Source organism: Brassica rapa, chromosome A01 (genome assembly GCF_000309985.2).
Source record: "Brassica rapa cultivar Chiifu-401-42 chromosome A01, CAAS_Brap_v3.01, whole genome shotgun sequence".
Taxonomy (NCBI): Eukaryota; Viridiplantae; Streptophyta; class Magnoliopsida; order Brassicales; family Brassicaceae; genus Brassica; species Brassica rapa.
Window position 1 is genome coordinate 764,864 of NC_024795.2, and position 25,885 is coordinate 790,748.

The 25,885-nt window shown below is 31.8% G+C and overlaps 5 protein-coding genes across 5 annotated transcripts; 3 read left to right on the plus strand and 2 right to left on the minus strand.

The window, feature by feature from the left end:
* Positions 1-7,850: 7,850 nt before the first annotated feature.
* Positions 7,851-10,133, plus strand: LOC103860913 (cytochrome P450 81D11). The gene is made up of 3 exons (XM_009138628.3): positions 7,851-8,474; positions 8,845-9,228; positions 9,349-10,133. The coding sequence occupies exons 1-3, from the start codon at positions 7,965-7,967 to the stop codon at positions 9,964-9,966; spliced, it is 1,512 nt and encodes a 503-aa protein (XP_009136876.1). The 5' UTR covers positions 7,851-7,964; the 3' UTR covers positions 9,967-10,133.
* A 1,045-nt stretch (positions 10,134-11,178) lies between these two features.
* LOC103861008 (cytochrome P450 81D11) lies at positions 11,179-15,349 on the plus strand. Its single transcript, XM_009138744.2, has 3 exons — positions 11,179-12,024; positions 13,470-13,844; positions 13,913-15,349. The coding sequence occupies exons 1-3, from the start codon at positions 11,524-11,526 to the stop codon at positions 14,513-14,515; spliced, it is 1,479 nt and encodes a 492-aa protein (XP_009136992.1). The 5' UTR covers positions 11,179-11,523; the 3' UTR covers positions 14,516-15,349.
* Positions 15,350-17,965: 2,616 nt separating this feature from the next.
* LOC103861101 (cytochrome P450 81Q32) lies at positions 17,966-20,848 on the plus strand. The gene is made up of 3 exons (XM_009138836.2): positions 17,966-18,636; positions 19,279-19,668; positions 20,068-20,848. The coding sequence occupies exons 1-3, from the start codon at positions 18,127-18,129 to the stop codon at positions 20,707-20,709; spliced, it is 1,542 nt and encodes a 513-aa protein (XP_009137084.1). The 5' UTR covers positions 17,966-18,126; the 3' UTR covers positions 20,710-20,848.
* Positions 20,849-21,042: 194 nt separating this feature from the next.
* LOC103861189 lies at positions 21,043-21,951 on the minus strand. The gene is made up of 3 exons (XM_009138916.3): positions 21,665-21,951; positions 21,443-21,544; positions 21,043-21,356 (listed from the first exon to the last, which is right to left on the minus strand). The coding sequence occupies exons 1-3, from the start codon at positions 21,884-21,886 to the stop codon at positions 21,162-21,164; spliced, it is 519 nt and encodes a 172-aa protein (XP_009137164.1). The 5' UTR covers positions 21,887-21,951; the 3' UTR covers positions 21,043-21,161.
* A 613-nt stretch (positions 21,952-22,564) lies between these two features.
* On the minus strand, positions 22,565-24,872 carry LOC103861271. Its single transcript, XM_033281912.1, has one exon. The coding sequence runs from the start codon at positions 23,048-23,050 to the stop codon at positions 22,787-22,789; it is 264 nt and encodes an 87-aa protein (XP_033137803.1). The 5' UTR covers positions 23,051-24,872; the 3' UTR covers positions 22,565-22,786.
* Positions 24,873-25,885: the final 1,013 nt, after the last annotated feature.

Genomic DNA, 25,885 nt, shown 5'->3' on the forward strand with positions numbered 1-25,885 from the left:
ACTATACTCTTCTTTTTGATAAAGAACTAAAAAGAACATACGAAGGAGCAACGTTTAATTATTCAGGCTTTAAATAGTATGCCACATTACAGATTGACGTAAATAAGTTGTTGATATGATTAATTTAACATGTTTTCTTGGATTATGAGTTGTTAAAACTAAAATAGACTGATACCGAAATATATAGACATACAACACTATTTTCTTTTTAATAGTCTATTTCTTTACCACCATAGAACACAATTTTAAAAATTTAATGCATCAACTACACATATTTATTTATGTTTGACGCCAGAAACAAACCTAAAAATGCATATATGATATAATACAGATTCAAAAAAAAAAAATATATATATATATATATAATACAGATTCGGTCATAGCGATGGGTCACTCGACATGTGGGCCTTGAGATAATAGTACTATGACTAATTTGAAAGCCAATGAAACAACTTATGAGTGAGTACCTAACGAAATGAAAAGAAGATAAGTCATTATTTTAGGAAGAGACTAATCGCACGGGATCATGCATTATCTTTGATTAGACATTTCGGGAACATTTTTTTTCTTTTGGAAAACAAATTGCTCGTTAGCATAGTCACTTCAAATATCTCGCCCATATAATATCAATAGGTTTCATTAGGATTTATTTATATGAATACTACTATACTATTTATATTATATTAGACTATTCGAAGGTTTATTTACTCGCTAATTAATAGTTTTCTCCCCTAAAGCTACCACCCGATTGTTTAATATGTACTTATTTGTACCTTCAATTAACTCTCACATTATTAAACTAATATATTGACAAAAAAAAACTAATATATGGTATGTATGGAAAATAGTATTTTATCAAACTTAAAATATAAATTATATATAGAATTATATTGTTGGTTTATGTAGTACTTTTCAAATACATTTTAGGTAAATAAAAAGAAAAGAAACTGTATATATATTATTTATGTAAGCAGTCGAATTCGGATACATACATACTTATAAACTACAAATCATATTTACGCGCGTAATACTGTAAGAGTAATATACTTTGTTCGGTATTCAGTAGATACGTACACGTTAATTCGTTGTCAATAGTCATAATTAAAGTCAACATTGTACAGTACCCATATTGACTGTGGTTAACATATATCCTTGAATAAGGTAGACAATAATACTGATAGCTTTCCACGATGCCTTTTTAAACTGCAAATGTAGATTCTTGAATTGGATGTCAAACTAGCTCGCACATTCAACTTGAGCTAATCCATCTACTGGACGGCACGCCATAGTTGAATGAAGTTAATTAAAGTGCCAATGTCAGGATCATTGGACAAAATGTTGAGACATTTTTTGTAACCAAACAAATTTAAGGAAACAATTATAATTGTTTTTGGGGTAATAATTGTTCTTTAAAAAAGAATTCTAGTCGATAAAATTAAATACTAATAATTTTTTATTCTAAAATATCTAGGCTTTTAATATATAAGTTTTAACTAGATTTTGACCCGCGCAGGCGCGCGGGTGTATATTTTGAAAAATATGTTGATATTTGTTTTTCATGTAATTATTAGGATTTGGAAAAATGAATTCGAGAAACATAACCGATACCGATCCAAAAATATAGTACCAAACCCGAACATAAATTGATTAAATATTCTAATTATTCAAAATTTTGCTATTTAGAGAACCGAATCTGATCTGAACCGAAGTATTTGAGTATCTGAATTTATCTAAAAATAGATTTATATACTTATATATATTAATTATTTTAAGATTTAACGTATATAAAACATCAAAATGATACTTTTAAATTGGTTTAAATACTTGAAAATATATATAGATAGTCAAAAGTAAATATCTGAAATAGTTAAAGTATACTCAAATCACCAAAAATACTTAAAATAATTATTGATTCCGTATCCAAAATTTTAAATCAAGCCAATTGATATGTTAAGCTTAAGTATTATGACATATGTTATTCAAATTTATACGTAATATATTATTTTATTTATACATTTTGAGAAATTTAAAATATATAATGATTTAAGACTTTAAAAATAATTTAAATTAGTTATCCAAACCCAAACCAAACCCGCAAAGATCCAAATCGAACTCAAACCAAAATTTAGAAACATTCTAATAAGGCTGAAATCTTTGACCCCGAAAACTCGAAATACAAACCGATCAGAACCAAACCCGTATGGGTACCCAAAAGCCCATCCCTAGTCATTATTATATATCGTATTTTATCATCATATAATTAATCGTATTTTATATGTACCATCATATAAGTAATCATATAATTAATAGTATTTTATACATACCATCATATAAATAATTACATAGATTATACTTTTAAAACTTAATATGAAATATAAAAACCATAATTTGAGTTGGTATTTCAAATTGGGCTTTGTATTATATTTTTATTATATATATTGACAATAATAGTTTAGTAAAAATCCATTTTTTGAATATATATATATATATTTTTGAATCAATTTTTGATATAAATCAAATTTGAATTATTATTTTGATTTGAAATATGTATATAAAGTTTAAATTTTGTTTTATGGTTAGTTTAGAAAAAAAAATTTAGGCAATTAGATTGACCCATTTTGGTATATTTTAAAAGTGGCCTAGATAACTTTCAATTTTTTTAAAAAACATAAGCCCATTATTTTTTTTCTTAATATTACTATCCTTGTTTTCAAACAAAAATATTTTTTTTTAAAAGACTGCAATCCATGTTTCCAAACACTCCAAATTTTTTAATAGTCCTATTCAAGTCTCCAAACACTCCAATTTTGTACTTGAGTTTTAATAAGATAGATTATGAATTAGGCCCTAAACTTCCTCCATGAGATATCCAGTAAATATTGGATAATAAAAAGAGTAAAATTTCTAAACTATGGATTTTCATTATGAGAAAAGAAATAATATGATTTATCTGAAAATAATTAAGGGATAATTTATTACTTTCAAAATTATGTTATAAATTTTACCAAAAAAAATTATGTTATACATATATATATATATATATATATATATATATATATATATATATATATATATTAAGTTTGTTCTATATACAACTGCTCTAAAGATCATTACATGTAAAGTGGATATTATGGTGCAACCGTATTGTTATTTTTTAGAATGAAATAATATGGAGTGTTCTACTTCATTAATTTCGTGTATACAAAAATTTATCATTTGTCTTGAATGAAATGAATGTTTATTCCATCAATTTTATCAATAAATAAATAAAGTTCAAAGCAAATTATTTCATTACAATTTTTGAACATATTATATTTTTTGTTTATATTTCCTTTTTCTTATTCTATTCATTTTCATCCCACTAATTTCATTATATATTTACCATAAGGGTCTAAATTGTAATTTAATGGAGCATACAAAAGATCTAGACTACTATGTTTTTTGTTACAATTTTTTTTTGTTGGTTTTTTACATTCTTACCAAAGAAAAAAAATAGTAAAAAAATATGGTTTTACCTTATTGTAAATAGTCAATCTCAGTGTGAATCGAAGCGTGTGACGGTACTTACAGCCCTATGTTTTCTATCACCATTTAATTTTGTCTACTAGGCTGCTCTATTCCATCGGGTAACTGTATTTACTTATGCTCGAAATAGATAAATTTGACCAGTTCAACAACGTGTCAAAACGAAAGTAAAGAAAGAAACAGAACACGATTCTATGCTAGAGACATATATAGAGATCCAAAGAAGGCATGGCGTCACATTGCTGTGGATACTGGAGACGATACCTTCGGATATTGTAGATTTGGGAGTTAGGACCATTTTTTCTACGCCAACCATTCTGCAATAATTTTTACAGCTTGAAGTTTTTTTGGTATATATCTACGACAATTTGTTTCCACAGTTCAGTTCAATATTATCAACACAAACAAAATATGCGGCACGCGAGGTGGGAAGATGCAAAACTAATGAACTAGCTAGCTACATTTACAACAATAAAGTCTATACGTGTTTACGTAATGTATTTAGCAAAAATAAAGTGTTTACGTAATGCATATGAAATTCTAGTAGTGGTGTTCAGAAAAAAATGAAATTCGAGCAATGAGATGGAAACCCAAAAAAAAAAAACAATTAGCCGAATCTAAGTGTATTTATAACATGCCACTGAAATTGCTTTAGTCAGACACAACTCCATTCTTGATTGAGATGAAGTCCATAACAATATAAAACCTTTAACAAAAAATATATTCATAACAATATATAGCTTAATAGAAATAATAAACCTGATAATTTATCCAAAATAAAATAAAATAATAAAAAACCTGATAATAATCGGTGCATTGCGAAATTAAAGATAACAGATCGGCACATGCATGCACGTTGCCATACTTTGTCCCATTCATTCTATGTATGTGTGTATATATATATTTATTGCATGCATGTTATAAATGTTTGTTTATAAAAATAGATACACTTTTACGTTGGTATGTCACAACTGTTATTTTCACAATTTAATTTATTTTGTTTTTAAATTTATAAATTTTGAAGTTTACTTTTAAACCAAAGTGATCGAGCCCTCAATAATAGTGAAGAACGAACATACTCTGCATTTTTAAAAGGAAAAAGCATGTTTATTTTTGACCAAACAATTGTACATGTATCGGGATCAGAAAGATCGTGTAAACACAAAAGCATAAGTTAATGGGCAAACACTGTCGTTGTTTTTCTTTACAACTGTCCTGTCATTTCTGTTTTTTCCTTTTCTTACATTGTTGGATGAATTTTGATGTGTTTTATAGAAACAAATAAAGCGTTTTCTACCCTCATTTTTTTCGTGGACACAATTATATATCAAACTTTGGAGTTGATAGTTATCCATCAACCCGTAATCAAGTAGTAGGCTTTTCTCCCAATACATTACATTTTATTTGTAACGCCAAAGGGTTGCAAGGATTCTTTTATAACGATTACAAATTATATTAAACCTTTGTTCCAAGAAAATACTAAATTATTTCCTAGTTAATATTTTGAAGCCCATTAAAATGTTAAAACTTCCTTAGTTTGAGAGAAATTCTACATAGTACATGTTCAAGATATTAGAATTGTTTTTACCAAAAAAAGATATTAGAATTGTGTGCAGTTCTCACTATATATCAGAGCTGATATATTTTGAAAACTACCTAGTAGTAAGTAATCATACACCTATAAACTTATCTACAACGTCAACCCCTGACATTGATTAATCAAACTCATTGAACTACAAGTCATTATAAATGATTAATTAATCCGTTTTCAAACTTCCAAATGTTTGAATAAAATGATCTTCTAAGGGTTAAGACTTCGTATGCCAATCAAAAGAAGGATGATCAGAATATGTTTCCCGTATACGAAACTGCTCTAATATTCTATTGGTTGAATTATAATATATATGCAATTTAAAAAACGATCTAGATAATCCATGATTAACAAATGCAATCGCTTTGTTTAAAAAAAATAAAAAATTGGGGACAAATTAATATCAGTCCGTGACATATTAACTTTTATTCCAAACGCTCTACAGTCTACAGAGATCTAACACTGATAAAAGACGATTGCTTTTTCATGGGACGTCCATATATTCTTTTTCTATATAAAAACTATACGAGAGAGCTTGTAAGGATATTATAAATTAAAGAAAGCAATACGTATACGTTATTATATATGTCTATATACCCACAAAAGAAAGAGGATCGAGTCGGATGCGGTATTACGACAAAAATAAGCCGTAGCAAACCAACCACCTTCTGTTCAGTCGCTTTCGTTTCGAGAGACGTCCAGTTTCAGTGTTCAATTCTTTCTCATATTCTTTACATTGTATGGTTATGATGAAACCCACACGTTTTTATTTGTAGACCATGGAGTTTTAGATAGTTGGATCCGGTAAATAAAACTTGAAACTGGACCCGGATATATATAACTTTCTTCCCTTCTATTGATTTTTATAATATCTATTTCACGTAGTCTTCTAATTTAACAGAAGTAAAAAAGAATTTTAAACAGAAGCTGACGGGAACGACACATGACTATAGTTGGACCAGGAGGACAATGGGACAACATATCTTTAGTCTTTAGACACAATTAATATGTTTCTTCTTACACCTTTTGTCTCTTTCCCTCATTTTCTTTTCACCCCTCTCTAGGTTTTGTCTCTCTTCTTGTTTTCTTTTTTCATTTTTCTTAATTACAAATTTTATTGATTAGTACTTTAATTATGTCCATTACGTATTGTCAAATTTCTTTGATATAGATCTTTGTGTCGACCAAAATCTATCTTTGATCTCTCTGTCTCTACCAAAATCTTTGTAGTGTATTGTAAATTGTAGGCTTCCCTCTTCTTTTCATAGTTTGTAGGCTTTTGTTTTGGTCAAAGACAATTTGTATACTTGTTAATTTTTAAAAAAGTATATATAATGAGCTACATTTACTCCTGCTCGCCATATTACAACATACTGTTTAGTCATTTTTAATAAACTAGTTATTCATCTTTAAAAGTAGGCGGAGCCCATACTAATATACAAATCAATGTGCATTTTGTGCTAATATTTCAGAGCAACATAAATTAATTCAAAAGATTCGCAGACATGAAATTTTTTAAAAACAGTATCTAGTAAGCTACACCTACACCGGACCATTTAATTAATTACAAGCATTTGACACTAAGCATGTACGAATATAATAAGCTACATTTTCTTCTGGTTGCTATATTACGTTTTAACCACACAAAAAAACACAATAATCAGTTTCTTACCTGTTGATGGGCCATAAGAAGAATAAGAAATTGATTATTGTGGACAGGTTGATAAAAATAAAACAAAATCTATTAGTTGGCCGAGCCCATTCAATACAAATATTAATGGCCTATTGTGTATACATACGAATGGGCCTGGATTTCCTTCAAAGCACCACTAGTTAACTGATTGATTCCTCGATGTTGCAGGCTTTGATTGATATGTATCGCAAACGAGACACATGTGCCTAAACAATCCTATAGACGCCATGTGCAGAGCACGTGGCTCTCTGTTTGTAAAATCTCCCACGAGGCCGCTTCTTTTGTTAAAACTTTTCGTAATATCCTCAAATAATAAATACTCGACCAGGGGCGGATGCACGTTAATGACTACGGGGTCACGTGCCCCCGATTAATTCTAGATAATATTTGTTTCCAACCTAAACATTATCACTTAATTTGCTCAGTTGCTTGCCTCCATTAAATTTTAGAGCGACAGTTTGATTCTTCCGTTGTACGTCTATTTTTTTTACCTTTTCCTTTTTTTTTCTTTCAATTTTTTTTTCTCATTCCATCGAGTATTAGACGTAATATATGGATGTCATCTCTTCGTGTATTACTTTGTTACCACGTTTATGTAGATTTTTTGTTTGTTTTTTTCAACCAACTATTTCCTTTCTATTTTGTTTCAACAACTAATCTAACTCATTTTATATATTTACACTAATTTACACTACTAGCAAATTTAATTAACACCCTTGGATAAAACATTTAAACAATACAAAACAACTAAAATAATTTTAAAAATAAATATTAAAATCCAAAATATTTTAACATTTGTGTTTAGTTATAGTTTATGTATGCTATAGGATACCAATTTAAATGTATTATATACTTTGAACTTACTTTTGGTAGTTTATATTAATCATACATATTATTTAATCTTTGTAAAAATATGTTATTAAATTATATATATTATTTTAAATATTTGTGCTCCAGATCCAAAAAATTTCTGGATCCGCCACTGTACTCGACAATGATGTTGATAATTGATAACGTTATGGGTCATTCAAATCGAAAGATAGAGTTTGTGACGTTTTCAAAACCCACGTGTATTAATCTTCATCAATCTTAGCCACATCTTCCTCATTAATAATCCCAAGTCCTAGGTGGAAACAAGAAGCATCATCCAAACACATGGAAGAAGCTCAAACACTAACGTTCACACTAATCTTCGTCGTTCTTACTCTCATCTTCTTCATTGTAACAAACAGAACCAAGAAGCGAAAGCCGAAACTTCCTCCGAGTCCACCTTTCGCGCTTCCAGTCATCGGCCACCTCCGCTTACTCAAGCCACCGCTCCACCGCGTTTTCTATTCCATCTCTCAATCTCTAGGCGGTGCCCCCATCTTCTCACTCCGTCTCGGCAGCCGACTAGTGTTCGTTGTCTCTTCACACTCAATCGCAGAGGAATGTTTCACGAAGAACGACGTGGTACTCGCGAACCGACCAAACACAATCGCTTCCAAATACGTCTCATACGACCACACAACCATGGTCACAGCTCCGTATGGGGAACACTGGAGAAACCTCCGCCGCATAGGCGCCGTGGAGATATTCTCGGCTCACCGGCTTAATAAGTTTCTGTCTATACGCCAGGACGAGGTCCGTCGGCTTATAGTTCGTCTCTCACGGAACTCTTCATACGTAAGTGTGGTTACAACTCATTCAGATTCTGTATAGTGTGAATTAACCTGAAAATCTTAAATTATTAAATTAAGGTAGATATTGGCAACATTCTATTTCTGGAAATGTGTATCGCTAACTTTGGATATAAATCTGTGGAATATTCTTTTTGTTAATAAGTTGAGCAATATTATTTTGTAATTAAAGAAAGATTTTTCGAGATACCTAAATATTTTACATTTGAAAATGTTAATTTTTTAATGTTTTAGTTTTTTTTCCTACTGTAAGTAAGCTGAAATGTAAATTCGTGATTACGTAGAAACAGTCAAAACCTGAGTGAAGTCATGTGAATTGTGTCATTGGTTTAATAGTAGATATATATTATTTGTAGGAGTTTGCCAAGGTGGAGATCAACTCAATGTTCTCTGACTTAACATTCAACAACATCATCCGTATGGTAGCCGGAAAACGTTACTACGGAGATGTTTCAGAGGAAAACTCTGAGGCTAAACTCGTACGGCAGCTTATCGCGGACCTGATGAGTATTTTTGGTGCGGGAAATGCGGCTGACTATGTACCTATCCTGCGTTGGGTCACGGGTTTCGAGAAACGGGTTAAAGAGCTCGGTGGTAGGTTTGATGAGTTCTTGCAAGGATTGGTTGATGAAAGGCGAGCAGCGAAGGAGAAAGGGAACACCATGATCGATCACTTGCTTTCTCTGCAAGAAACACAACCTGGGTACTACACGGACCGTACCATCAAAGGAACCATACTCGTAAGTTATAGAACGTCATTTAATTTGTTTATGTTATTACAGAAAAATAAAAATAAAATAAAATAAAAGTTGGGTATGTCATACTGAATGCTTGTAAGTAACCGCGAGTGTAACGTGTAGTCTTTGATACTGGCGGGGACTGATACATCAGCGGTAACATTGGAATGGGCATTGTCGAGCTTATTAAACCATCCAGAGAAATTAAGAAAGGCGAGAGAAGAAATCGATTGTAAAATTGGTTTAGACAGGCTTGTGGAGGAATCAGACATCTCAAACCTTCCCTGTCTTCAGAACATTGTGTCTGAAACATTACGTCTATACCCTGCGGGACCTTTGATGGTGCCTCACGTCGCATCGGAAGACTGTAAAGTAGGAGGGTATGATATGCCACAAGGCACAACATTATTGGTGAATCTGTGGGCTATGCACAGAGATCCTCAGCTATGGGATGATCCCGAGACTTTCAAGCCAGAGAGGTTCGAGAAAGAAGGGGAGGCTCATAAGCTAATGACGTTCGGGTTAGGAAGAAGGGCGTGTCCTGGATCAGGACTAGCGCAACGGCTGGTGAGCTTGACTCTGGCGTCATTAATTCAATGTTTTGAATGGGAGAGGATTGGAGAAGAAGAGGTGGATATGACTGAAGCTGGAGGTGCCACAATGCCTAAAGCTAGACCTCTGGTAGCCATGTGTACAGCACGTACGACCTTGGTTGGTAAAATCCTCCACGAGTCCGCTTGACTTTACCTTTTTTAAAGTAGTATATGTTTGATGGACATATCATCCCTAATTTTTTTTTTTGAAAAAAAAAATCGTTCACAAACTTTATTGTTGTTGTGAATTTATGCAATTAATACTTTATATCTGGAATGCTTTTTTTATGAATGAATTATGTGAAATTAGTCATTCATGGATATTCTAAAAAAAATTACCAGTTAAGTGGAAAAAACAAAAATTTTGATTCCACGTATTTTTGTGGGATGAATAAGAAAAAAAAAGAATCAAGTTAAAAATCATTCATGATAAAAAAAAAGAGGAATGAAAAGAATGAATAGAATGAAATAATTTTAATATAATTAAAAAACAAATACATATATCATTCCTTTAATTTCAAAAATTATCACTATTCCATTCCATGTTATTCCACTGATTCCAATTCCATTTATTCCATACATTCCTAAATTAAATTTCCAGTTACAGCCAAAGTCTACATGATAAATTTATATTTTATATGACTTGCAAAGTGATTTTTTGGCTCTAATCTCTCACATTAAAAATTAAATCGGTTAAAATCAATACTGACTCTCCTTAATAGATAACTAGATTTATTTATTAGATTAGGTTATTGATTATTTATTATAAATTAATATAATAAAAGTAGCCAAAAATTAAAAACAAATTTCAAGTTTATTAGGTTAGATAATTGAACAAAAATTAATATAATATAAAAATTAGCCATAAAGAAAAGTATATTTTAAAATAGTAAGATGATTTCTATATATATTGTGTTTTTATTCAAAAAATAATAATAGAAACAAAAACATGCATAATTAAATATTAATCAAGTTAAAAGTTAATTTTGTAAAATCAAAAAGACGAATTGAAATTATTTTCAAAGTATTTATTAATAATGAATGTTGTGTATAAAAACTTTTAAAATATTTATTATACATGAGAGTTTTTATTTTAACGCAATAATTTGTATATATATTCTGATGATATATTTTCATATATAAATAATTTAATATTTATTTTAAACATTTTAAGAATATAAACAATAACAGATAGTCTTTGAATTAGTAATACATGTATATTAAGTGTAAGATGATTATTTCTGTATGCACCGACAAAACTCAGGTTTGATTTAGGAAAATTGCATCTAGTGACTAAGAAAAAAATAAAATTCACAAAATGACTAAAATTTCATTTTCTCTTCCTATCTCTCTCTACTCTCTTTTTAAAAAGTTAATTTTAGTTTTTTTTCTGTTATTTCACAAATAACCTCTTGATTTTATGTGTGTGGTATGAAACAGTTGATCACGTTTTTTATTAAAAAATACCAAAAGTACTATCACCTGCAAACACAACATTTACAAATTACAATAGTGAGAAAACCAACAAGCTCTAGCACGTCACCGGCAATGAATCTCGATTACATAAAAAGAAAGAAAGAGAATATAATCACATATTATATGGTTTTCGTTGCCTGACGCGAACGGAGAACTAGGTCACATTTAACAACAAAGTGTCAAAGACTAAAGAAAGACTTAGAAAAAAAAAGAGAAAGAAGAACGAAAAATGGACTTTGCACTAATCCTTATCCTCTCTTCTCTCTTTCTTTTTATCTCCACCAAAATCTTGCTCACAAGATCCAAACGAAAACTTAACCTGCCTCCGTCTCCGGCGATCTCTTTGCCGTTAATAGGCCACCTCCACCTTCTCAAGCCACCGCTCCACCGCTCATTCCGTTCGCTCTCTATATCCATAGGAAATGCTCCAATCTTCCAGCTACGGCTTGGAAACCGCCTTGTTTATGTCATCTCCTCACGTTCCATGGCTGAAGAGTGTTTCACTGGTAACGACGTCGTTCTTGCAAATCGTCCCAAGTTCATCGTGAGCAAATATGTCGGCTACAACGCCACCCATTTAATCGCGGCATCTTACGGCGACCACTGGAGGAATCTCCGACGCATAGCGGCCGTAGAGCTTTTCTCGACTCAGAGACTTAATGCGTTTTTATATATCCGTAAGGACGAGATCCAACGCCTCATCTCACGTCTTTCTCGAGACTCCTTACACGTACGCTCTTCTCATGACATTTTTCTTTACATTGTTTTGATTTTATCCTTTACTAACTACATTTTTTTCTTCTACAAATTTTTGCTATAAATAAGAAACAGATAATCAAAAAAGTGTGTCAACCATTTAAATAGTATAAATATTTTTAATAAACTTAAATTATGTAATTCAAAAAAGTTCCAAAAATACACATTCTTTTTCATGTTCTCTTCGATTTGTTACTAGATTAATACTTTAATAAAAGAAATTCATTAAAAATTGTTTTGTAGTCTATTATTCCCACTAACTCGAGAATCATTTACATAATCGATGTGCTTAGTTTAGTGAGAAAGTAAGTTTTTCCCAAGGCTGGTGTGTATATATATAATCCCACCACCCTTTATACTATTATTATATTAGATAGTGATCCGTGCTTTGCGCATGATAAAATATTTTTAAAAACTATGCTATATAGTTAGAGGTATGTAAATTTTTTTAGTTTTACGTTATCCTGAATATTTTCAGTTATTAAAAGTTTAGTTGTTTCAGCTGAAACCAGAAAACAAATTAAAAGCCTTTTAGGCTCAAAATACATGTTTTAAACATGTTTACATTGATCAAATGATTTTGGCCGAATTTATTTTGTACTCGGCTTATGTTAGGATCGTGCAACCGCAATGTGGTGACTCTCTCTCGCCAAACCAAATAAGTAAATGAAGTTTGACTCTTATTAGAAAAAAATCGAAAGTATTTGGTGAAAGATTGGTAAGTGTGTTAACTTATCATACTTCTAAAGAAGAGCCAAACTCACACTATGACTAATGGAGATGTATTCAATTGAGAATTTTAGGTGATTTGTATAAAATGACAAATCACTTTTATTCAAACATAAATTTTAAAAATTTATTTAAAATCTAGTATTTTTGAACTTGATATTTTATAAAGTACATTAAAATCTAATGTTATTGAAAATATTTTAAGTTGTGGATTTTAAAGTTTTAAAGTGATTTTAGAATGTTTGGGTGGGGTTTCTTTGTTAAAAAAAAAAATAAAATTCAAATCTCATGATTTTAGATGATATTCTAAAATGGTTTAACAAAAATTATTTTAATCTCTTTTAAATCATCTAAAAGCTCACTAAAAATAAAATCTCTTCAAATTTTAAATTAAATACACCTCATAAATAAATAAATAAATATATATATATATATATATATATGCCAGCGAGCATAAAACTTGCCGACAAAAAAGGAACATAACTCAAACTTGAATCCAACATATATAATAATTTGTATTTAGGTCTGATCGTATTCAGTTGGTTAAATATTTGGTTTCAGTCCAAAATAAACACAACCATATTTTTGTTAATCTTTTTTTAAACATGTTAACGCAAACAAAACAGAATAATTAAGTATACTTGTTAGTTTCCTAGTATCGTTTACTCTTGTTTATATTGGTACTCCCAGGGTTATGTGGAGGTGGAGATGAAATCACTATTAGCCAATTTGGCATCCAACAACATCATCAGAATGGCGGCCGGGAAGCGATACTACGGTGAAGAAAACGATGAAGCTAAGTTCGTGAGGCAACTTGTGTCCGAGGTGGTGACCAGCGCCGGTGCTGGTAACCCAGCTGATTATCTTTCGATTGTTCGTTGGTTCACCAATTATGAAAAGCGAATAAAGAACTTGGGGAATCGGTTTGATGCGTTTTTACAAAGAATTGTCGACGAGAAACGTGCAGATAAAGAAAAAGGTGAAACTATGATCGACCGCTTGCTTTCTCTCCAAGAAACACAACCGGATTACTATACGGATGACATCATCAAAGGACTCATACTCGTAAGTACTTATCGATAAGTAGTTATTATATAAATACAATAGAGTTTATTAATAACCAATATGCGCAGACTCTGACAATTGGAGGGACAGATACCTCAGCGGTGACACTCGAATGGGCCTTGTCAAATTTATTGAACCATCCAGAAGTACTAAAAAAAGCGAGAGCTGAAATAGATGACAAGATCGGTTTTGGCCGGTTAGTAGACGAACCGGACATAGCCAATCTCCCTTATCTCCAAAACATTGTGTCGGAAACACTACGTTTGTATCCTGCGGTTCCGCTACTACTACCTCACGTGTCCTCTGATGATTGTAAAGTGGCGGGATACGATGTCCCACGTGGTACGATGGTGTTGACTAACGTGTGGGCTATGCATAGAGATCCAATGTTATGGGAAGATCCGGAGCTATTCAAGCCGGAGAGATTTGAAAAAGAAGGAGAGGCTGAGAAGCTATTGCCATTTGGGATGGGACGAAGAGCTTGTCCTGGAGCTGGACTTGCTCAACGGTTAGTGAGCTTGGTTCTTGCAACTTTGGTTCAATGCTTCGAGTGGGAAAGGGTTGGTGAGGAACTTGTGGACATGACCGAAGACAAAGGAGTAACATTGCCTAAGCTAGTGCCGTTGCGAACCATGTGCAAATCACGTCCCATTGTTGGTAAACTGATATAATGTTTGTCTTCAAAAGATTTGCCGTTATTTTCTATTTTTATATATCAAAAAATATTTGTTTAAGTGACCATTTTAATTTATATGTTAACATTTTGCTGAACTTTTAAAATCTTATTAATATCGACGTATCAATATAACGTAGTCAATCTCAAGCTATCACAGATATAATTATAAATGTTACAAAAATTACCGAATCCCAGTCACACATTAGTTTGAGACTATATTATATAGCTGTGCTAGTCAATGGGAAGATAGGCTTGTACTGGAGCTGGGCTTTCTCATCAGTTAGCGGGTTTGGCTCTTGTGTCGTTGGTACAATTTTCGAATGGGTATTGGTGTCGAACAAATAGATATGAAGGGAGGAAGGGAAAGGAGTCACGATGCCTAAAGAGGTTCCATTGCGAGCCATGTGCAAAGCCCGTGTAATTCCCGGAAAACTTCTTCTTGTGAATTAGAGTTCTCAAATGTTTCTATGGTATGTAATGTATTTATGTTGTTAATATTGCAATGTGGTAATAGTTTAATATAATATGATATGAAATCTGATGCTGAGAAACTTAGTTAGGTTCTTAGTTTCTTGTTTTTTGTATATACTTAAATGTGATTGCGTCGTTACTTTAGAATTTACTAGAATACAATTTTTCCGTGAAGTAAGTTGCGAAACCAAATTTTTTAGTCAAATCTCATTTACAACTTTCCCTAGTGATTTTTCATAACAAAAATACAAAATCCAATATTTATCGGAGAAAACAATGTTATGGCTCATGCTATTGCAAAGCAGACCTTTCAGCTTTGAACCCAATTTAAGTTTATGAACGAAAATTAGAGTTTACACAAAAAAAAAAAAACTTTGTCGACTTGCTAAGCTAAAACAGGCTTAGATAATAATTCATTATTTGCATATGTTCATAAGTTATGCATATACAACGATTATGTTTAGCTAACACGTATTTATTATTAAGAATTAGGGACTTTTAATTCTTTTTATTTACAGAAAACAAATTGTAACTTTATCGAAAAATATATATGACTTTTAATTCACAATTAAATAACAGTCGTTAGATTGACTTGCATTTCATATTTTGTTGGTGAAAGACTTGCACCTCTTAAATATGTTAAAGTCTGATATAGAATTCCTTCCCTCATAATGATGGGTTGTTTCACTTCCATAAAAACAAGGTCACGATCGTGGAAAGATAATAAAAAAACGTATCCCTTATATACTAAAGCACAAGTCATTCAACCAATCAAAGTTTACCATATGGAAATTACATTTTTCAAAAAAAAAATATTAAAAAAAATTCAGACAAAACAATTGATTTCATCTCTATTCTCAACGTAAACAAAGAACAGTTTTTTAATTGTTTGCCACGATCTCCACCATCCTACATTAAAATCAGTTATGCAGCAAATTTGCTTATAAAATGGTTTCGAACTGTTAATTTCTCCCATGAAGTAACTAATGCTTTCATCTCTCTCAGAATTTAATTTTGATATCGGCAAGATCCTATCTTCTTTGTTTTTCTTCTCTGGATGAATCTTCAGTCTAACGGTGGTGTATAGTTTCGTAAATGAATAAGTGATAAAATATTTTAAGTCGTAGCAATTAACTATGTTCTGTTGTGCAGTTTGAATTCCTTTTGTTTTAATTCTTTCTTTTTTTTTTGCAGAGGAATCATCAGTGTTCCCACATATTACACGAAATTGACAGCAACTTACATGAAGACTCTCCCCGTTCATATTTTGATTAATAGGTCAGATGCAAAACCTTTCAACTTTTTTGTTTGAACATTACCTTTCCACTATTGAAAGAAGAAATAGAACATTACCTTTATCTCTCAAGCATTTTTCTATATTTCATTTTCTTTAAAGCAATCAACACGTCAGTAGGAGAAAGATATCAAACTATTGTTTCTGGTTTTGAGTAGAAGCTAATCAAAGAGTGGCTGAAGAGCCTGATAAAAAATTTGTCAAAAAATAACCCACTAATAAATTCAATAATAATTGCAAAGAAATTCTTATTAAAAACTGAGTATGAGTATCTATTTACATTTCATTTCATCTGAAAATAAAAATAAACAAATGCATATGATTGTAACTGGTTCTGTCACGCTGTGATCTTTTTAATAACAAATATAATCATATATAAACTTAAGAAAAATACAAATTTATGTCTTCTTTAAATAATTTTTTTGAAAAAGGAAAAAAACTGATTAATTAACTAATATTATTATTTAAAGAAAAAAAAACAAATTTATGTCTTCTTTAAATAATATTGTTTGTCATTGTTTATGGATTTATATTTTAGTTACTTAATAAATATGTTGGCTTTGTTTTTCGTGGTCTATTACAAGTAGTGCATTAACATAATTTATTTATTCAAAATTTGTTATTTTCACAGTTTCATTTGTAACCATTCATTCTATCAATGTTTTGTTCATAACTAATAATACTATAGTCAATATTTGATTCAGATACAAACATCTGTGTTCAGTTAAAATTTAGATTGGAAAATGTTAAGGATTATAACTATGCCCATGCATAGCATGGACCAAAATACTAGTAATATAATAAATTATGAAAGTCGCCTAGGTCTTCCACTCTTCCCATATATTAAAAACGTATATTTTTTTTTTTTTTTTTTTGGTAAACATATTAAAAACGTATATTGTATAAGCATGATAGCGTTTGTCTAGCAGTTTGGATGTGACATCCACACGAAGAAAATAATAGAATTTTAAGAATTTCGAATTTAGAGAGAACTTTACAACATAATTTTCTGGATTGATAAGATGAAAGAGACGTGGTTAAGGTCGTCATTATCTGGATTTAATTTTTGACGTTTGCTCAGTATTATCAGATCATCATAATAAATAGAAAAATTAGCATATCATTATCAGATTACGATAATAGATAGATTGCGTCATCTCCAATATCTATACTATATAAAGATTTATTATTAGTGCTGTATGCTTTCAAAACTAATAATATTTCTTCTTTGCATGTATTTTTACATACTTGTAAGATCATTTATAAAAATATACATTTATAAACGCTCGTTTGATCAAATAATAGAGAATGTTTATAAGGACTTTTTAAGAAAATTATAGAATTGTTTATTTTTGTTTATAAGGTATCTATGGATAGAAATAGTTTTTAACGTGTGTAACTCAATTTATAAAATGATAATTTAGTTAATTTAATAAACTAATTATATAAATTATATTTAAAACATTTTTTCTTATTAATATTTTGAGAAATGGTATCATAAAATAATATTTCTCAAAACACCATTAAAATATCCTTGATCTTTTTTTTGTTAATTTCCGGTCATTCTTTGTTAGAAAATCCCTCGAGCCATCAACCTTGACACTCTTGATGTCAAATCGATCGATTTCTATTTGTCAAAAGATTGTTTAATAAGGTTTTTATTTGGTAAATAACTCTAATGTAGCCAGTGCATGTGCAGATAAACGGTAATTAATTAACAACTTGGAGTATTACTTTTGTTACTTTACTTGCAAGTAGGGTTGAAAAATGGGTATATAATGATGGAATAGACACAAAGCTAGAGAAAGAAAAAAAAGAAAAAGAAGAAGACGAGAAAAGTCATGGATTATAGTTTACTTATTCCCATCATTCTAATTACTATTCTCATCACCAAGTTGTTACTCCGACTCTACCGTTCCAACAAAAACCTTCCGCCGTCGCCACGTGTCTGTTTTCCGATTATTGGTCACCTTCACCTCCTCAAACAGCCGTTGCTTCACCGCACTCTCCTCCGTCTCTCGCACTCCCTCGGCCCCGTATTCTCTCTCCGCCTAGGCTCTCGCCTCGCCGTTATCGTGTCGTCTCCAGCCGCAGCCGAAGAATGTTTTTTAACGAAAAACGATATAGTTTTAGCGAACCGGCCTCGTTTCACCATGGGCAAGTACGTGGCTTATGACTACACTTCCATGGTTACGGCTCCTTACGGGGACCACTGGCGAAACCTCCGCCGTATCACCGCCTTGGAAGTCTTTTCAACGCATCGACTCAACGGCTCAGCAGAAATCCTACAAGACGAAGTCAAGAGGCTTCTACAAAAGCTTTACGGTTTATCCGTCCAACGTCCAGCTAAAGTAGGTCCAAATATCTCATCTTGATGAATATCAAACTCATAGATAATCAATCATATTGATTGGTTCGCAAAAATTTGTATTATATTATATACTTCCATAATACGAAAAACGAATAAAATCCATTTATTAAGTTTTAACATATTATATGATAATATGTTAAAACTTAATAAATATATCATATATAACATATTATCATACATTAAGTTAAAAAAAAAAACATATTATCATATATTTTCACGTCGTTTTTAGCTATAACTACTACTTTACAGTTTACAGTTTATTATTTTCTTATAAATTATTGACAGTTTCAAATAGTAAAATGTTGACATAGAAGCATTTTTGTAGTTAAATTCTGTATTGATAAAATATTAATAAAAACAATATGTTATAGTTGAATTACAAAATGCAGTCATTGCTGAATTCAGCTCTAAATCTGTCGGTGTTAATTTTTGATTGCACGAATAGAAATCTAGTTGAAATAAATTATCCTGATTTAGTAGTTGGAGAACCTACGACGGAACGTTTTCTTTCCTATTATACATATTCAGACCAAGAAAAGAAAACTTGATCAGTTTTGATTTTGTATCCGGTTAAAGATAACCAAACCATATCAAACCGTAACAAGACCATATTATTATTCAGGTGGAGTTGCGAACGTTACTAACGGGTCTTACCCTAAACGTTATAATGAGAATGATGACTGGAAAGAGATTCTGCGAGGAAGATGAAGGTGGAAAAGAGAAGATAAGCTTGGAGTTCCAGGAGCTAGTTGCGGAGATTCTAGAGCTCTCTTCGGCGGGCAATCCAGCCGATTTTTTGCCGGCTCTACAGTGGTATGACTATAAAGATTACATCAAGAGAGCAAAGAAGGTTGGAGAAAAGATGGATAGTTTGTTACAAGGGTTTTTGGATGAACATAGAGCTAACAAAGGAAGATTGGAGTTTACGAACACCATGATTGCTCATTTGCTTGATTCTCAAGAAAAGGAGCCTCATTACTACAATGATGTTACCATCAAAGGTCTCATTCTGGTATGTATTTCTAGACCCTATTAAAATATACGAAATCTAACTTATACACAAATGCTAACTTCCCCAAATAATTATATGAAAATATATTCTTCACATTCTTGAAATTTCCGAATATCCTAATATATGTCGCGGTTAAACCACAATTAATATGAAAACAAAATACTTTAACAACGGCTTCCAAACCAAATGATGAAATTATAATTGAAATATCAGACATGAAAATCTATTACGAAACCTATTGATGTTGACACTAGATCACCAATCTTGATTGTTATCTCCAACCCCTGCTGAAGAACAAGAAACCAATGGAACGACGACAAAATACATTTAAAACAAACAAAAATAGGTGAAAAACTATTTAATAATGGTCCCATTTTTAATGTTGGATTCTATTATCAGATGATGGTGATAGGAGGGACAGATACATCGGCCTTAACCGTGGAATGGGCAATGTCGAATCTATTAAACCATCCACAAGTGCTTGAGACAACGAGACAAAACATTGATACTCACATCGTACCATCGTCATCAAGTAATCGTCGTTTGTTAAAAGAAGATGATTTGGTGAACATGAACTACTTGAACTGTGTTGTATCCGAGACACTTAGGTTATGCCCTGTCGCGCCACTTATGGTTCCTCACTTCTCTTCTTCTGATTGTGTCATCGGTGGGTTCGATGTTCCACGTGATACTATCGTGTTGGTTAATTTGTGGGCAATACACAGAGATCCAAGTGTGTGGGATGATCCGACCTCGTTTAAGCCGGAGAGATTTGAAGATAGAGATCAGCTTGGACAGTACAATGGTAAGATGATGCCCTTTGGTTTAGGGAGACGGGTTTGTCCCGGGTTGGGTTTGGCTAACCGGGTGGTTGGGTTGGTGTTGGGTTCGATGATTCAGTGTTTTGAATGGGAGAGTGGCTCAGGAGGTCCGGTTGATATGACTGAAGGTCCGGGCCTTAGTATGCCCAAGGCTGAACCATTGGTTGTCACATGCAGACCACGTGAGGTGGCTTCCGAGTTGCTCTTGAGGATCCAATAATATGTAACTTGAGATTTTAAGATATGAAAATCATAATGTTCCAAACAAAAATCATAACTTATCTGTAATAAGATTATTATTATTTTGTGTAATAAGATTATTCAACTACAAAAACAACCAACCATTAAGATACAGTTGATGATATTTTATTTACTATTCAATTATATTGGTGGTAGTTGAAGAAGTTGACATGACGTCTGAAAGAGAAAAATCATCTAATACAGTCCACAGAAAGTTCGTTCTTATCATAGATATTTTTTGAAAGCTTTAAAGTTTCTCTTGTTGCTCAAAAAAAAAAAAGTTTCTCTTATCACTATTAATTATTATTTCAGATTTAATAATAAAAACTTATTTAACTAATTTATTTCGATAATATCTTATTACAATAACATCAAGAAACATCACATCTGGAAGAAGATAAAGTACACACACATTCAAAGATCCGATCCCATTCAAGAATTCTCGCTCCGGTTCGGTTTAGACGAAGATTCTGAACCAAGATCCTCCTCCACCGCAGGAATCCACTCGTTCGTCGCCGGGTTGCTTCTGTAAACAGCCTTTTCACCTCCGTCTCCGACTGCAGCGGCGGCTATCACAGCTTCTTCACCACCGTCTTCCTTCCCCACATTTATAAACCCACTTCCGGTCTAGTTTTATAAATATAAACCACATTTACTACAAAGTTAATTTTCTTCAGCTGTAATTTTAAAGATAGACAAATAAAAATAAGAACCGTGTGATGTTGCTTATCAATGGCGGTGAGACTCGTGTAATACTCTGTCTCCAGGAACTCATCTTGAACAGCAGCTGAAACTCCTTCATGCAGAATATTACCCTGTATTTTTTTTAACCACAAGATCTCAATTATGACGATAAGTTTACGTGAAGAGCAAAAAGTAGTGAGGCAGTTTTACCCAAAAAAAAAGAAAAAGTAGTGAGGTAGAGAAAACCGAACATGAGTTTGGGACTGGAGAGTTTGGAACTTGTCAGCCTCTGGATGGTCAGTGGTTGGCTCGGGAGTAGAGAAACATCCGAAAGGGCCTGGCTCGCTCCGGGTGGGCTTAGTGGGTCGTTTAGGGGCCAAGGAATCGAAACCAGCTCTGATCTGGTTCGTGTTCTTGATCTGTTGATCCGGGTCGGCTATCTCGTCGCTCCGGCTTGGCTTCATCGTACTCATCGTCGCCTTCTCTGTCTTTTGCTTTGGTTTACAACTGGAAAAGAGATAGAGATGATAGATTTTACTCACTGGTTTGGTTGTGTTAAAAGAAAAATTATAATGGGCCTTTGCGTGGGCCTTTTTGTTTAATGTTCCAAAAAATAATAATTACATGTCAGAACTTTAATGTTTTGTCAAATTTTTCCAAAGCAATTTATTAAAATAAATATTTTTATATATTTTTCTTTTATTCGATTATCTTTTTACAAAGTAATTTCGTAAATTATCAGATTTTGTAGGGAATACGAATTTCAAGAGCTGGATGGCAATTTAACAATGGTCGACATTGGGCCCTATATAGTATATGAAGCGTGAAGCTTCCCATTTCCGGCTCCCACAGGACAGTAAACAAAGTGTCCCTTTTAATACCCCAAAGGCCAACACTTCGAACAATGAAAAATTGTTTGCATTCAAGATTTGAATCGTGAATTGCGAGCAATTTTAACTATGTAGTAAAACATGAAATAATCATTGTTATCCTTATGAAATGATCGTACTTTCATGTTAAAGCTTTATAAGATAATCATGTAGTTGTGTCATTACTCATTTGTATTGCACCATAATGACCAACATCTCCTGAATATATATAACCGATTCATGTAGAATTTACACGATAAACGTCGATCTCAAAACTATTACTAGTCAAAAATAAAAATAATTTATTGGCACGTACTATATATGGATGTTTTTGAGAAGGAAACCGACTATTGTATCATGATCAAATGAATTTCTCCCTTCTAGACTTTACATTGGTGACTGAATAAATATAATGATCTGTAACAAATGAAAAATCCTTTACTATAACCTGAGCTAAATAAATACTGATGTATAAGAAAATAATGTAAGTGAGTAAATAGTCTTTTAGTGACCAGCACCTCTCCTGCTCGGTCCAGAAGCCATTGTGTGCATCCTCTCTCCAGCTGAAGAGAGCAATCGTAACCTTTTATAACCACGTACCACGACCCCTAACAACTCTTTACTTCGAAAATCTTCGACAACATGATTCTTAGATTGACTAATTTCCTCTGATGAGCCACCAAGGAGAACTCTACAGTCCGCGGTTCTTGATTCTGAAAAGGCTGAGACCAAGAACATGACCGTAAAGACCAAGCCAAAGGGTCTCATTTTTGGTTTGTGGTAGCTCAGGTGCTTGGGGTTTAGGGTTTAAGCCAATGAATGTGTTTTGGTGATTGATAGAAAAGGAGTAGCAGAGGAGGAAGTAAAGGTTTATATAGACGTATGAAAAGATTCAAAGGTAGATGGAAAAGGATGGAGAGGAAGAAGGATAGGAGCTTATATTGGATATAAAATAATGTTAATTTTATTGTTGTTATTGGTTAGAGAATATAAAAAGGAGTAATGTAGAACTAAAACCGTGATATAAGGGGATGGTGCAGGTGCATTTTAGTTAAAAAGGACGGTCTCTAGCTTCCTTGGAAGTGGCCTTTTCAAAAAGTGCTAATTGTTTTTTACCAGCAAACTATATTCCTGTAATTTATACAGAAATTATAAATTATTAAATTATTAGCTCTGGTACTGTTAAAATTCGGCTTTTCTATATTTTTTTTTGCCTTAGGATGTGAATATGAAATTAGGTCAGAATTCCAACTTGTGCGATTTGGTTCGATGTCAATAATATTAAATAAGATAAGATTTGTTTACTGATTAATAAGTAGTATACACAAGATTCAAGTGAATCGAAATTCAACTAGTAGTTGGTAACAATAGTTGTTCAAAAAAAAAAAAAAGAAGTTGGTAACAATACAATTATTAGCTTTGGTTAGTGGAGTTAGGCAAGAAAACTACTATCATTCTTGTGGATAACATGGTTTCATGATCTAAACATTTATACCGACAAAGAGGTTAGTAATCACCGACTTACCATGCATATATAGCAATAGCCAAATGTGTATAGAGTGAACAAAATGAAACTACTAGACTTATAGTCTTATACGACTATTTCATTTCATATCATTAATTGATATAATTCACTATGAACAAAATTACTGTAGATAAATTTGAGCAAAGATTCATTAATAAAATAATTAACGTTTAGGTGATCATTTAAATCTACGGTCGTGAATCATCGGTGTCTCATTTTGGAACTTCAGAAAATTGGAAGAATACTTCTGAAGGTAGGGCACGAATGCGTAGATGTGACGTAGGAGGAGGTAAAGTACGTATTTTGTATCTCGCTTTCGCGAATAATTTGATCGGAATATATTTGACCATACGAATCCTGGAGACTTTGTTTTTCCATAGAAGAGTGCTTCCCTTGTTTTATGCTACATCAAAACTTTGCATCTTTATATTTATATTTGCAAAATAAACATTTAAATTTTCAGACAAACATGAGTTATAGTTTACGGTTTACCTAATGTTTGAAATATAATTTTCTCAAAATAAGACGCAAGAATTCAGTGAAAAATACAAAATACAAATCTATAAATAAAAAAAGGAACAAAACATAATTGTCATCGTGGCTCGTGGGCGTGAGGAAAGAATGGCGATAACACGAAATACTTGTATGGACGGACTCTAACTTTGCTTCATAGTTGTCATGAGAGTAACTAAGCATCTATTTATATTCTTTCTCTTTTTGTTTTTGTTTTTAAACGTCACTCCCCCACATGTACCCTCAATTTTATTTCACTATCAATCTTGCATCTTCGAATCTTTTTTTTTTATAATCAAAGTTTGTAGAACCAAAAATTAAATCCTGTATCAACTTAACTTCGAAACTTGTAGTCATTATGTGGATGTCTTAGTGGTCAAATATGAATATCGTGAGAATGGACGAACCATGGTGTAAACTATCGTTATCAAGATTTGAGACACGTTACCCTTTCTCAAAAGAAGATTTGAGACACGTATTATAACCTCACATGTTTTCTTACTGTGGTGATCAAAATACCCTATTCATTAACCACATCTAAACGACTTTAGTACATGTACATCCATAAATATTATATAAAGTTACATCTCCAGCAATACTAGTTTAATTTATAGTTTGATCAAGTATATCAAGATGCTAATTGAAATTCAAGTAAATTAAGATGCTAATTGAAATTCTTTTTAGAATGTACATTGTTTCAAGAACTCTTTATATTTATTTCGTGTAATTGGACGGAATAAAAAGACTAGAATCTAGATAATGGATTTGTTAAATGAAGAATTTGATTCCAATATTAATGGACTACCATGTCCGAACTATATATAGTTAACATTTTTTCCTTATTATATTCGTGTGTGGTCTTCCGCCACCTCTAAACTATATTATTTTGGACAACCCAATTAAACTTGATTAATTACTTTCACCTTATTCCAAGAGAGGAAACCGTTAACCGGATTCTAAGTAATTTGCCTATAAATTATTTAATAATTTGAATTATAGTGATTAGTGATTTCGCCGCCTCATATTAGTATGGGGAAACAAAATTTCCTGATGCTATGCAAATTGGTTTATTTGTGTTACTCTTAACTCCAGAAATAAAGGAACAAATTTGTTTTAAAAAGGAACAACTTGAGATGATGTTATACTACCTAGAGTATTTCCATTACAATATACTCAAGTATTTTAACATAAAATAAAAATAAATTATTGTAGATGACAAAAAAATTATTCTAAGAGCTAAATGTATCAAATATTTTACATTTTTACTAAAAGTATTCTAAATAAAAAAATTAAATACTTTTGCATACGTTTTTAGCATTAAAAATATTTATTCATCATAATAATATTTCATTTTTAGATATTTATGTTGAGAATCTTGCTAAAGAAATACTCATAAACTATTACTAAAAATGTGGCAGCCATCAATAATGTATCCTCAATACTAAATCAACATCTATTTAAAAAAAATTGTTTACTACAACTCAGTGATGAAATCACTTTATAATAGAGTTCATCTTTTTTTCCAAAAAAAACTCAGTGATGAAATGTGATAAAATGAAGAAAAT